The sequence below is a fragment of the Piliocolobus tephrosceles genome, chromosome 8 (genome assembly GCF_002776525.5).
Source record: "Piliocolobus tephrosceles isolate RC106 chromosome 8, ASM277652v3, whole genome shotgun sequence".
Classification (NCBI taxonomy): domain Eukaryota; kingdom Metazoa; phylum Chordata; class Mammalia; order Primates; family Cercopithecidae; genus Piliocolobus; species Piliocolobus tephrosceles.
This window is the reverse complement of record NC_045441.1, coordinates 137,052,800-137,067,728: the sequence shown is the minus strand read 5'-3', so window position 1 is coordinate 137,067,728 and position 14,929 is coordinate 137,052,800. Positions and strand designations below refer to the sequence as shown.

The following is a 14,929-nucleotide window of genomic DNA, read 5'->3' as shown; positions in this document are numbered from 1 at the left end:
GGGACACATTCCAAAACACATCAGATGGGAATAATGATGGCACATACTTCATAAAGTTTTTGTGATGACTGAATGAGAAAACGTGTACAAAGTGCTTAGCACATTGCCTTGGACACAGTAAGCACCAATACATGTGAGCTGTTACCGTGTATGTGGTATCGTGTAAGTGGAATATGCTATGGGCATTTTCTATGTCAGTAAATATAATCCATGGAATTAAATAAAATAAAAATGATATAATAAGAAAAGGTTAAATTCTCAAGAGGAACTGGCCTAGTTTATCCTTATGGGTTGCATACTTCTGGCTGCCGAGAAGTTCACAGTCAAATGTATCCAAGTGGTAAGACCTTGTGACCTGAATAATCATGTTCTATTTTCTCTGATCTTGGGGACTTACTTTTTGTGACTTCCAATAACTCTCTATTTCATTTAACATTCTCCCTGTAAACCCCTTAGATCCCTTGTTCAATGTGGTTGGGAAGAAAGAAAGGAAAAAATAGGAAGGAAAAGAAGCAAGACAGACGGAAGCAAAGGAAGAAGAAAGGGTTATTTGCACAAGACTTTGGAATTGTTGATTAGAATGTTTAACTTTTGGATTCATGCTAATTACCATAATTTTTCACTACATGCCAGACTTTTTCAGGTGCTCTCTGGCTGCACCTTGTTTGTTTATATTTTGACTGGCATTAAGCCTTAAGCTATTCTCCCTGATGCAACTGTGAGTTTTCACAAATGATGCCACTTGAGGTATGCCATGGGTTCTGGTTCACGCTGGTGTCTGATAACTACTATGGTCAGTTCCTTATTATCGATGTGGAGACTGGGCACTTTGTCTTTTGGCAGCAAATGTTTCATCCAAGGTCAGTTTCCTTCAAGTGCTCAGTGCTGTTTCAGAGGGTGTGTGCTGAGGGAATGCAGATTAATGTAATGTTAGCTTTAGCCAAACCCAGCTACGAAAGTAAACCTGCTTTTAAAGACACCATAAACACTGATGAAGATCATCTAAATTATATGATGTTTGAGCATGTATAAATGCATCAACATTCACCTTAATTCCAAAGGCATCATTCCATAGCACTGTGATTCATCATTCATCTTTGCATTAGTCTTATTTTTGTTCTTTGACTGTAAGTAAATGTTAATTTGAAATTATTAAAATACCTTTGTTATCATATGTTATTATAACTGTGGGCTACCAGAATAGGTTGAGAATATATGGCTGTTTCATATTTCTGTTTGATTATAAAAATGCAGCATGTGCTTATAATAGAAAATGAGGAAATAGAAAACTCTAGAGGAAATCAAACCATTTATAATCCCTTCACACATAAATGATCACTGTTAACATTTTATTATATCTCTTTCCACACACAGTTGAGGCTGTAGAAGTTCTCAAGATGGATTTGTAGATTGTTTTAAGAAAAAATTGCAGTGTTTTTTGGTGTTGCAAAGCACGTTCCAAATTACTTCCACGCTCTGCAAGGCCTCCCTGCATGAAAGAAAGTGGGGCATGGGAGTGAGGAGCCCTGGGATCTGCTTTTCCATAAGGAGGAACTACATCTTGTCTTCCTCTACTACTTCTAGCTTTACTTTCCTTTTGCCCTTAGGGGTGGGCAGGGCCCAGGGTAGATGGGACAGGCTGGGCTGAGAGACTGGAGCTCCCCTGGCTGTGACATCTTTCCTAGTTGCCCTCACATGGGTTGGGGCATTCAGAAATCTTAGTGCAGTCCGTTACATTACATGACAGAGAAGGAGGGAGAGCCGGATCTCCCAACACCCCCAGGTGCAAAACCTAGGGCGGAATCGAGGAAGCACTTCCCAGGGTTTTCTCCTCTCCTACCTCGGAATTGTGCATCCAAAGTTTTCACTCCCGTCATCCTGTCTCCTTCCTTTTTCTGGAACTGCGTCCTGTTCTCTTGAGGGAGTTTCCCAAGTTCCTCACTCTAATCAAGAGATGTGATTAGGGACGATGGGTCTTTGTTCCCACTTCCACCCAACAAGGTGAGCACATGACTCAAGCCAGGCCTATCAGAGATTCCCTGGGATTTCAAAATAAGTGTCAAGAAGCTAGGACCCTTTCTTCTAGTAGCAAAATCAGGAAGACATGAGCCCAGTACTCCTGTGACTATGTCTCAGGATATGTAAAAGATGGAGCTTGTAGTAAGACGTAATGAATCCAGTCTTCAGAGAGAGGCAGAGATGAGAATGAAAAAGAGGGAGGGAATGAAGGAAGGGAGAGAGAAACCCAGTGGTATTCTAGTCCATAGTTTAATTCTCCAGGCTCCCTAGATTCTCTTCCCAAAGTTCGGTTTTTATCTTTTTCAAATTCTATAATTCTATGACCTATCCTAGGAATTTTCCCCAACAAATTACTTCTGAATTGCTTTTCTGGCATTTGCTACCAAAATAGTCTTCAGCAATGGAACCAGACCCTCCCCGAAACCATGAATCCCCTGGATTCTCTGCAGGTCTCTGGCTGCTCTACTGTCTTTATATCTGGCTTTTGGTGCACTCCAAAGTCCCAAGTCTTAAAAATCATCCACTTCTCTCCCCTTCCTCAAATCCTTCTCTAATTCACTGTGGCAGATAGTGAGGGTTAACGCTATACGATTCTATGGCTGTGGTGGGTCTCCACTGTTATACCGTTTGAAAAGCCCATTGTTTAGGTCTTTTTAAGTTTTAATATTATTTTACAATGGTACAATGCAAGATTTGTCACTTTCTTTAAAAGAGGTGACAAATTGGGTGACTTACAATGAAAAAAGTCTCTAATCAAAAGCTGAGGGAGACAATGTTGATGAAATTGTATCAAATGATCTGTCTCCTGGACTTGCTGGCTTTTCTGACTAAAACTTGGTTAAAGACGGGTTTGGTTTACTCCATAAAGAATTTGCTGCCCCTAATGTGTGCCAGGCACTGTGCTGGGCTCTGGAACTCTGTCAATCATGATGAGAGAACTTTTTTATGGCACCTTTGGTTGATGGTGCAGTAAGCTGAAACAGCGTGCGTCAGTTTCCTAGGAAAGACCTCTCCTTAAAATGCCCTCTAGCATATACTGCTAAAGGCCACGCACAAACTCCATATCAAGTTATGAATCTGACATCCACCAGTGCTCAAAAGAGACAGGGCTTCTGCCTTTTCTTTGCAACATGAACTTCCCACAGCATCCAGCCGAATCAGAAGGAGGTCTGAGAGGCTGCTGAACCCCTGCCAAATGACACTCCACTTTACTGACAAAACAGCGTCCTCCTGCTGTTCTTTCTCCTGACAGGCATCTATTTTGAACTCCTTCTAGAGAATGCAGTGACAGTTCCCATCCTTGATCTCTTGGCCTAGCTCCCAGGGAGACCTCCTCACATTATGTTTTATTCATGGTGTTGCCCAAGCTGGTTTCTTCACTGTAAAAATCTGTGGTGGGGGCAGGGGTCATCAATGAACCTGAAATAAAATTTGAGTGTCATAATAAAACCATCCCTTTGTGTGCTGAAAGCCTACAACCAGAGTCTGAGATTCTGGGGAAAGACTGTGTTTTGAGGATTTTTAAGGCAAAAGCTCTGCAGAGAGGGCGAAAAAAATACAGCTCTTCGTATTGTGTTGGAGTAGTGAAAGAAGTAGGTCAGAGAAACCAAAATAACCTTTGCTGGGAAACACGGTAAGTTTCAGATGTGAGCTTGGCGAAGAAACATAGTGCGATGGATAAAAGCAGTAAACTGATAGATAGGTGGGTCTAGAACTGGGAAAACCAGAAAGACTATATGGAATAAACATTCATTCTATTTCCCCCTAAAAAAAGTCATCAACTTCATCATTGTCTTTCCTTGTCAGATTATATGTATTTCTACTTCACTAGTTATGCACTTGTAGGAGAAAGTGTAAAAAGCATCTCTTCCACTTCTGTCCCCTCAAAACGAAACCAATGGCCAAGCATTACAGGGACAGGGACCATAATGTGATGTTATATGTAATTTATATGTACACGTATGTATACCTTGAGAATGATGGTCTTCTCGTGGCGGGTGATGTTGACACTGTGCGGCTGTCCATTGGCCATGTTCCTGTGGTCTACGTCAATATTGTATGGCTCTCGGGTGCCACCCAGATTGTATCGAATCTGTAAGCTTCCTATAGAAGAAAAAAGAAAGAAGCTCAGTAATTTGTTTGCCCTAAATTTCATTTTAGTATCACATCCCCCCACCCCTGCTCTTTCTCTTCTCTTTTCTTTTCTTTTTGACAGAGTCTTGCTCTTGCCCAGGCGAGAGTGCAATGGTGTGATCTTGGCTCACTGCAACCTCTGTCTCCCAGGTTCAAGCGATTCTCCTGCCTCAGCTTCCTGAGTAGTTGGGATTACAGGCACCTGTCACCACACCTGGCTAATTTTTGTATTTTCACTAGAGACGGGGTTTCACCATGCTGGACAGGCTGTTCTCGAACTCCCAACCTCAGGCTATCCGCCCGCCTCAGCCTCCCAAAATGCTGGGATTACAGGCGTGAGCCACTGTGCCCAGCCAATTTCTGATAAACTTTCCCCCCTCCCTTGACGTCCACAGATAACATTTAAGATTTGAATTTGGATTCACAAGCTCAGAGGCCTAATGACCCACATTGGCTGACAGCACCAGGCTCGCCCATATTTACAATCTGCCCATAGTGAACTTCAGTGACCGTCGTCTCAAAGTTGAAGATGCAAATGGTTTCAATAATCCAGGCTGGGATTGTGCCTGGACACAAAGAATGAGAGCATATACAATATAGGACTGCAGGGAGGAGATGTCTGCAGGCTCCACGAAATACTATGTGAAATAAAAAAACAAATGCAGAGTGCAGGGATGTTCTCACCCATCAGCAAAGTGTGACATTGGGCATATAAAAGAATAATGAGCATACAACTTTAAAAATAAACATAGTTTAAAAAAATTTTTTAAATTTATTTATTATTATTATTTTTGAGATAGAGTCTTGCTCTGTCACCCAGGCTGGAGTGCAGTGGCGTGATCTTGGCTCACTGCAAGCTCCGCCTCCCAGGTTCACGCCATTCTCCTGCCTCAACCTCCCGAGTAGCTGGGACTACAGGCGCCTGCCACCACACCCGGCTAATTTATTTTGTATTTTTAGTAGAGACGGGGTTTCACTGTGTTAGCCAGGATGGTCTCGACCTCCTGACCTCATGATCTGCCTGCCTTGGTCTCCCAAAGTGCTGGGATTACAGGTGTGAAGCCACCGTGCCCAGTCAAACATAGTTTTTAAAGATGAGATTTTGGGTGGCCTCATTGAGACCAAGTAATAAATTTTATTTTAGGTTACAGACTAACCAAATGCAAATCAAAGGGAAAGATGGCTTTCCCAGGTCCCCTGAGTCCCTTTTTGCCCTCAGTGATAGTTCACTTTGCCTCAACAGCATATTCTTTTTTTCCTCCTTGCTTCTTCCCAACAATAAAAAAAATTCAAAATGACTAATATGACAATGTAGATTCTGCTTTTAGTTAATCTGTAAGCATAAATGTTGTATCTTAGGTATGAGTTTTAAAGACATCAATATTTTATCTCATTTGTTACTCAAATTAGAATTTTCATGTTGACATCTCAGAGCTTAAAAATGGAGCCAGCAATCTAGCAAGAATTTGACCAGTTGTAAATCACCCAATGGATTATTTGTCACCTTTCATTTGCTTTTTAGGGGCACAAAACTGATATTCTGATTTTTAAGTTACAAAATAAAACATGCTAATTAAAACATAGAAAGTAAACAGAAAGAAAAAAAATAAAAGAAAGTCACCTGAAATCCACCACCCAAAGATAATTTTTCTAAACATCTTGGGAGTATCTCCTTTCAGACTTTTCTCATGCACACACACACACACACACACACACACACACACACACACACTGTACTCTTCCTTATTTAGGCATTTTAACATTACACTTGCCATGTTCTTGGATTTCAAAGGAACATTTGTTAGAATAATCAAGAGCTAATTACATTTCCTATTTTTGTTTTCTAAATGAAATTCAACAAACCTTCACTATTTCTCAGTTTTATCTTAGTGTGTCATCCTAGACTCCTTTGCCTCTGGCATTTAAACTAAGCACCGTGGATTGGATTTTTGTCCCCTAAATCTATCTAAATTCCCCCACTCTTTTCCACTTCGGTAACCACAGGCTCTCTGTTGGCACCCGCGGTGCCCTTGTGTGAATTCCAGAGGGAGCCTGCTCCCTGGCTGAGGCAGCTCCACACAGAGCTCCTGGTTCATCCTCACACGTGCTTTACCTGCACCATCTTCGGCCTGGATTGCAGAAGAGGGTGGGTCTTAGCCTCCTCTTTAAAAATGACTGCTCTTGACCTCATTTCACTCTCAAATGAGGCCTCTCTTCCTTTGCTTTTCTTTGCTCCGAATCCCATGGAAAGAGGTGGGTACATTTGCTGCCTCCAAACGCATCCCAATTTTAGCACGAGCCCTCTGTCTCACTTCTGTCTTGCCTGTTCCATGGTCTCTTGCTGGGCCCGTGACCCCTGGGGAAGTAGAGGCAATGGTCCCTCTCAGGCCTCATCTTCATTCGGTACAGAGTTCATTCGCCTCCTGGAAACACCTGGCCTCCAGCACGCCCTCTTTTGGTTTTCCTTCTCTACCTGTTTTTTCCCTCATTTTGGGGCACTTCACTCTTGCAGTCCCCAAAGACAACCCTGAAGCATGTTCTCTTTTGTATTCATGCCTGTTTCCATGGTGATCCTGTTACTGAAGGCAAATCTCTAAGGGTCTGCAGCAAACTTGATCCTTGCCTCCTCGGAGGAAAGAATGCGGCTTGAGAGGCAGAAGTAGGTTTAAGGCAGAGGGAGAGACTGCGGCAAGTTTTAGAACAGGAGTGAAAGTTTATTAAAAAGTTTTAGAAAGGAAGTACACTTGGAAGAGGGCCAAGCGGGCGACTTGAGAGATCCAAGTGCCCTGTTTGGCCCTTGATTTGGGGTTTCATACATTGGCATAGTTCTGGGGTTTGGTTTCTTCTCCCCTGATTCTTCCCTCGGGGCGGGCTGTCTGCCTGCGCAGTGGCCTGCAAGCACGTGGGAGGGGCTGCGTGCACAGGTGTTTACTGAAGTGGTGCGCATGCTCATTTGAGGTGTCTTTCCTTTTCCAGTTGAGTGTTCCTAGAGGAAGGTCATATACCCATTAAACTCCACCATTTTGCCTCTTAGTGTGCATGCTTGGGCCTGCTCGCCCAGCTCCCAAGATCTTATTGGGAAGCTGCTGCTCACCAGCTCCAGATGTTTTCTATCTATTGAGAGACTCGTTCCTTGGTGCCAGCTGCAGCCAATTATCATTTTAGAGAGAAGACAGTTTAGCAACTGCCTGACCATCACCAGATGGTTGTCTCACATTCTTGGTGGTTGGCAGGAGGGAGCACCCTCTTCTGCCCTGCTCGTGTCTAACTACCTACTCCAACAATCCTATCCCATGTAGGACCTTTGAATAAGGTGTATGCCCAGCAGACACCAAATTCGTACCCCAGTCAGACTTCTCTCTTGAACTCCAGACTCTTTTCACAAACTGTCTACTTGATATTTCTCTCAGATATCTTATTGGCAACCCCAAACATAACATATGCAACAGAGCATTGATCTTTTTCCCCAAAAGTATTCCATTGCAGTTTTCCACGTTTCGGTTAATTGCCAATTCATCCTTCCAGTTATTCTTGCCAAAAGTCTTGACTGTCCTCTTTCTCCTATATGACATGTGTCATCTGATGGCAAGTCTTCTTGGTTTGATCTTCAAAATATGCTCTGAATCTTACCAGTTGTCACCATTTCCATCTCTACCCCCGGACCAAGCCACCAGCGTCTTTTGCTGGGATTATACTAGCTTTTGTCCTACTCCAAACTTCCCTGATCTCAACTGCCTGTGACCCTGAGAGACACAGGGTCCTCACCACACGGGTGGTCCGAGTGATCCTTTGCTCAAAATCCCAGTGGCTCCCCATCTCACTCAGAGTAAAAATCAAAGTTCTAGCAATGGCTCACCACGCTCTATGTCATCTCCTCATTATTGCTGACCTAACCTCCTTTTACTCTCCTCCTTAATCACTCCTCACCATCCACATTGGCTTCCTGTTGCTATCCCAGGGCCTTTGCAGTCACTGGTTCTTCTGTTCAGAATGCTTATTCCCCAGGTCTCTGCATGGCTATGCCCTCATGCCTTTAGGTCTTTGCTCTCGTGTCCTCTTCTCAGTGATCATTTCTGTGACCTCCTCGTTAAAGTGGAATTTACCCTCTCCTTTCTCATAGCCAGACACTCCCTTTTCTGCCTCATATTTTCCCCATAACAGTTTTTGCACACAACAGACTATAGATTGTACCAATTTGTTCATTGTCTGTCTTCTCCTATTCAAAGGTAAGCTCCATGAGAGCAAGCATTTTTGTTTCTGTTATTTATGACTATTCCCAATGTCTAGAATAGTGCCTGATGCACAGTATGAGTGTAATAAATATTTGTTGAATAAACGAGGGAATGGTCTCTGATATGGTTTGGCTGTGTCCCTACTCAAATGTCATCTTAAACTGTAGTTCCCATAATCCTCCTGTGTCATGGGAGGGACCCAGTGGGAAGTAACTGAATCATGAGGGCGGTTACCTCTGTGCTGTTCTCATGATAGTGACTGAGTTGTGATGAGATGGGATGGTTTTACAAGGGGCTTTCCCTCCTTTGCTCTGCACTTCTCCCTACTGCCACCATGTGAAGAAGGATGCGTTTGCTTCCCCTTCCACCATTACTGTAAGTTTCCTGAGGCCTCCCCAGCCATGTGGAACTGTGAGTCAATGAAAACTCTTTCCATTGTAAATTACATAGTCTCAGGTATTTCTTCATAGCGGTGTGAGAACGGACGAATACAATCTCCCTGCTTCTATACCTTCTTCTTCCCCGTGTTTTCAAAATGTATAACTGATTATTTTATCGGGTCATTTAAAATCCTTCAAAGCCTTCCAATTCTTTACAGAATGAAGATGTACTTTCCAAATAGAGGTTGCAATGCCCTGTCTGATGTGTGTTCCTCCTGCTACTTTATTTTCAAATCATGCCACTCACTCTCTCACTTTTTACATTCAAACTACCATGAACTTCTCTTATTCCCTGGAAAATATGATCTCCTCCGACCTCAGGGCCTTTGAATATGCTGCTCCTACTTCTTGAGCTGCTTCTCTCTCCACCCCTCAGTGTTTACTCAGTTTTTCCTTTACCCAATAGCATTAAAATAATCCATTTTTTGGGAGTGAAGGAGATAATCAGGCAGTTGTTTGGCAACAGGCAGAAAAAACAAGTTGATTGTCTTAGGTTTTTACCCTCTGCCTTATTTCTGGTGCTCTGACATCATATTATCCAGCCAGTTTTCTTAAATACACAGCTGTCTTGATTCATCTCTTATTCATTTTTCATCACACATGTATTTAGTTTCCTGTGCAAAGCACAACATTTTTTTAAGGTCTGAAAATAGGCTTCTGCCTGGTTACAAGTGTAGACTCCACTTATAATACATAAAGCCATGCCCATCCCCTGGCATGGGTCAGGCAATATGAGTGTGGCTTTGAGGATACAAACACACAGAGGCCTAGAGGTCGGAGGAACCAGCAATTATGCAACACGCTGGACATTTCCCTCTCTGCTGTCATTTTGTCACTGGCCCCTTTATGTTCCTCAGCTCTATGAAAATCAGCATTGTTTTCTTTTTTATTTTTTTCTTTTCTGTCTTTCTTGGACTTTGTAAATATGATTTTAAATTCTTATAACTGCTTCACTTAATGGCAGCAGAAATTATTTGCTTTGAGAAAGAAAGATGAGTTGGAACTTTAAATTTGTATATAGTGACTATCTATAAACAGTAATGGTGATATTCTTGAATAATCAAATTTAAATAATGTATTTATTCCTTTCAGATAATAGCAGAACAGGACCATTAAATGATGGTAGGAAGAACGCTAGTATTTGTCCATTAAAATAAAATATTATTCAAATGCTGAGGTGCTTCACTTCTGTGTCTCATGTTCATCTCCCAAGTGAATTAAAGCAGTTATAAGGGACTGTTCTTTTATTGGCTGCAGCAAATAACATGCTTAACAGATTTATTCTCTCCTGGTCATCATCATTATCATCAGCACACACTTACAGGGTACCTATCATAGGCAGGAGATGTAGTGCTGGGAGCTTTTCATCTCTCTGGGAAGACAGGGCATATTTATAACAGAGACAGATAACAATACAGTACATTAAATGCCAAACAAATGACATTGAAAGTAAGTGGAATAGGAGTTTAAAGCAAGGAGAAGTCATCGAAAGGAGGTGGGACTTGATCTCAGTCTAGAATGAAAGGCAGGTGTCTGGCCAGAGAGGAAGTTGGGGCATTTCTAGGTAAGGGAGCATTGTGAGCATAAGGTCAGGGGCACATATGACCACAGAGTGCTTGAGGGGTAATGAGCTTCTCAAAAACGAAGAGTAGGGGGTGCTGAATATGTGTTAGAATGTAGATTGAATCTGTGGACCTGGGAAATAATAACTGTTGACACGCGTGTATTGTCATCTGAGTTTCACAATACTCTTGTGAGGGAGACACTATTTTATGGATGAGCAAATGGAGGCATGGAGCTGCCAATTGACTGCCCAAGACAACTGACAAAAGGCAAAGCCGACCTCAAACCTAGACGGTCTAGCTCTACAGGCCAAGCTCTCACCCATGAGGTTGGTGGGTCTCGAACTTGAAAGTTTGTGGGACTGGGGAATCTCTCCTGGTTTTGTTGGAATGGGGCACCACTGAGTGTTTAATAAGGATAGTATACAAGATCCTTTTTAAATAAGATCCCTATGCTATGGTGTAAGTATCCCCTCCAAAACTCAGGTTGAAACTTAATCCCTAATGTGGGTATATTGAGAGGTGAGACCTTTAAGAGTTGACTGGATCATGAGGGCTCTGTCCTCATGAATGGATTGATCCATTCATAGATTCATGGGTTAATGGGTTAATGGATTAATGGATTAATAGGTTTTCATGGGAGTGGGACTGTCTATAAGAAGAGAAAGAGAGACCTGAGCTGGCATGCTTAGCCTCGCTATGTCATGCCCTGCGCTCTCTCAGAACTGCAGAGAGTTCTCACCAGCAATAAGGCCCTCATCAGATCTGACCATTTGATCTCGGACGTCTTAGCCTCTGTAACTATAAGAAATAAATTCTTTTTCCTTATGAATTACCCAGTTTTAGATATTCTGTTATAAGCCACAGAAAATAAGACGCCATATAAAGGAAAGCAACACTGGCTGTGGTGAAAATGGGTGAGGGGGAGAGTCTGGAAGCAGAGAGATGGATTGGGAGAGAATTTCCCAGCCAACGAGCTGAAGCCCACCGCTGTCCCACCGATAGGTGAGGGGTAACAGGAGCAAGGCTCCCCTCAGACCGTGGCAGACCTGCAGAAGGGGATCGCAGCTGGAGTCATTGGGCAGTTGGCCTCCAAAACATGACCTCATCCATTTACCCAGGTACCATTCAAATATAATAATTTTCTATGGACACCATGATGTGAACAATATTAGGAATTAAAAGGTATTTGCCTCAGAGGGTAGTGGTGGGGAGGAAAAGGACACCATGAGTCCAATCCACAGGACTTGTTGGCCTGGGTGACCCACAAGAGCAGGGAAGGATGGAGCACTGGTGAGGGACACTGAGCCTGGGAATGCAAGTGTCTGAGGGGCAGTGGTGGCGCTGGGGGCAGCTGGCTCTGGAGAACAGTGAGCAGAGCTTTCAATATGTGAAATGTGAGTGATGCCAGGGTGTTTAGTGGAGACTTTCTAGTAGCTTTTTCCCGATATTTTGGCGTAGACCTTACTGATGTTTTTTCCTAATGATTTCCTTTTTTTCTAACTTTAAACTTCAATGAATAAAACCATGTTGTATTTGAAGGGTGAAAAAGCTGCATTTTCACCAGCAGTTTGAGGATGAGCTTGCAACAGTGAGACAGAACCCACCCAGCTTCACTTTCCAAGCACACTGAGAGTTCCAGAGATGCCTGCCCTAGAGAGTGGGGCTGGTGGGGAGCTCAGGGCCTGGAACCAGACATCCAGACTGAGAAACCCCAGCCTGGCCCAACATCCTCTGAGTGTGCCAGTCACTCAGCCTCCATGTACGCACGTGTTGCCATCGGTAGAAAGGCAATAACAACAGTACTGACTTCACAGAGTTGTGCAGCTCATGGGAATTAATGCATGGCAACATTCAGGATGGCTTTGGGCACAAAGTGAGCTTCATTGAATGGTGGCCATTCATATGGAATCCATTGATCAAAACCCTTGCAGACAGTGAAAGTCCTCACACAGGCGTGAGGGCACAGCAGCAGTGGGTGTGTAGCAGTGGGCATGTGAGGTAGTGAATACAGTTGAGGACCAAATTTTAGTGTGGCAATGACTTGAGGAGCAGACAATACAGCGTGTGTGGGAATGTGTTCATCAATTTCTTGAGTCTCCAGGTGAGAGCCCTCCTCCTAGGGAGGGACCTGAGAAGAAACCCAAGGTTCTTATCTGCCCAGTGGGAGGCTGGCCCATGTGGGTAGTGAGCATCGGTGGATAAAAAAAAATCTATCGACTCTGACCCAGGAGAAATAAACTGGTGAACTCCTGAAGAGCAGGGACTCCATACTTGTCTCTCTTTCATCCTCACTTCCTGATTTTACTTACTATTTTCATCTTTCTGAATAAAGCATTTGACATTCATACAAAAGTATTGCTCAGGAGAAAAAAAAATCATCCACAATCCAACCAAATACTTTTGTGTTCACATTATTGCTTTTTTTTCTATTCATATATTTTTTACAGAGCTAATATTTCACATTCAAGGCTGGATCTTGTTTTTGTTTTTTTTGGTTTAACATAATATCGCATAAAATTTCTCCATATCATCAATCACTATTCATAAATATTTTAATAGATACATAATATGCCATAAAATGGTGACTCCCTCTTTTACTATTTTACTAAAGTTGAACTTCCGAGTTCTTTTCAATTTTTATTTTCATAGTTAATATTATGATGAACATCTTCAGGATGAATCTTTGACTTTTGGCTTATTTCTTTAGGAATAATTTCAGAAGGGGAAATCCTAGGGAACATACTTTTTCCTCCATCTTTTTAAGCAACAGTGCATTTCCCAGAGAGCGAGTTTAATTTACTGTTTTTTAAAACTCAAGCTGAATTAAGGTAGTAATAACAGTTCTGGCTCCCATGGGAAAAATCTTGATCTTCCTTTTTTTCTTTTTTTGAAATTATTTTATTTTAGAGACAAGTTTTTGCTCTGTCATCCAGGCTGGAGTACAGTGGCGTGATCATAGCTCACTGCAGCCTTGCACTTCTGGGCTCCAGCGACTTCTGGGCTCCAGCGATCCTCCCCCATCAGCCTCCTGAGCAGCTAGGACCGCAGGTGTACATCACCATGCCCAGTTAATCTTAAAATTATTTTTGGTAGAGATGGAGTCTTGCTATGTTGCCCAGGCTAGTCTTGAACTACCGACTTCAAGCAATGCTCCTTCCTCAGCCTTTTGAGTAGCTGCGACCACAAGTGTGCACCTCTATGCCCAGTTAAATTTTAAATTATTTTTGGTAGAAACAGTGTCTTGCTATGTTGCCTAGGCTGATCTTGAACTACTGGTCTCAAGCAATCCTCCTGCCTCAGCCTTCTATAGTGCTGGGATTACAGGCATGAGCCACAGTGCCCAGTCAAAACTCTTACTCTTTAAGATACCATAACAGTGGAATAGTCACTGAAGGGCAGGAACAGATGGGCAGTGGGAGAGAAAGCCTCCACATTTTCAGCTCCAATGGGAAGTGAGTTAGAGAGATTTGTTCCTGCATGCTCTTAAAATATTTTTATTCATTAAAAAAGTGATCTTAGGGCCGGGTGTGGTGGCTCATGCCTGTAATCCCAGCACTTTGGGAGGCCAAGGCGGGCGGATCATGAGGTCAAGAGATCGAGATTATCCTGGTCAACATAGTGAAACCTTGTCTTTACTAAAAATACAAAAATTATCCAGGCGTGGTGGCAAGCACCTGTAATCCCAGCTACTCAGGAGGTTGAGGCAGGAGAATTGCTTGAACTCGGGAGGCAGAGGTTGCAGTGAGCCGAGATTGTGCCACTGCACTCCAGCCTGGCGCCAGAGCAAGACGCCATGTCAAAAAATAAATAAATAAATAAATAAATAAATAAATAAATAAAAGTGATCTGAGAACTTTAAGCGTGTATGAGTTCATTTTCAGAGAAGAAGTGGACTTCTCAAGTTCAGCAGGTTTGTACACTCCAGGGCTTCTTAGAGGTCTCTCAGAGGTCACTGCTGAAGGGTCACAAGCCCATTTGCATATTCTCCTCAGGATGCCAATTTTAGATGCACTGAGATCCTCTCTGGCTTAATGTATGTTTGATGACCAAGATGGCCCAGGATATTACAAGTAAAAATCCACCCCTAGGCTGGGCATGGTGGCTCATGCCTGTCATCCCAGCACTTTGGCCAAGGCAGGAGGATCTCTTGAGTTCAGGAGTTCAAGACCAGGCCTGGCAACATAGTGAGACCCCCATCTCTACAAATAATTTAAAAAATTAGCTGGGAGTGGTGGTGTGTGCCTGTGGTCCTGGCTACTTGCGAGGCTGAGGTGGGAGGATCGCTTGAGCCTGAGAGGTTAGGGCTGCAGTGAGCTGTGATCCTGCTACTGCACTCGAGCCTGGGCAACAAAACAAGACCCTGTTTCAAAAAAAAAAAAAATTAAAATTAAAAAAGCCCCCCTGCTTTAAGGAACCTTTACGACAGGGATATATTTCGTGAATTTAAAGTTCTGAGAGGATTGGGAATGAAAACATTTCTGCTTTTCTATTCTGACTGAAAGTTCAAACATTCTGTAACAACCTACTGGTATACTATCAT

The 14,929-nt window shown here is 42.9% G+C and overlaps 1 protein-coding gene across 2 annotated transcripts in view; it reads right to left on the bottom strand.

Annotated features, from left to right (window-relative positions):
• Nucleotides 1-14,929, bottom strand: part of CNTNAP2 (contactin associated protein 2) — a 2,251,282-nt gene that overhangs the window by 178,431 nt on the left and 2,057,922 nt on the right. For both annotated transcript variants that reach the window (XM_026456367.1, XM_026456368.1), the window contains one exon: nt 3,989-4,122. In XM_026456367.1, coding sequence (XP_026312152.1) covers nt 3,989-4,122 — 134 coding nt within the window. The remainder of the gene's footprint in view (nt 1-3,988; nt 4,123-14,929) is intronic.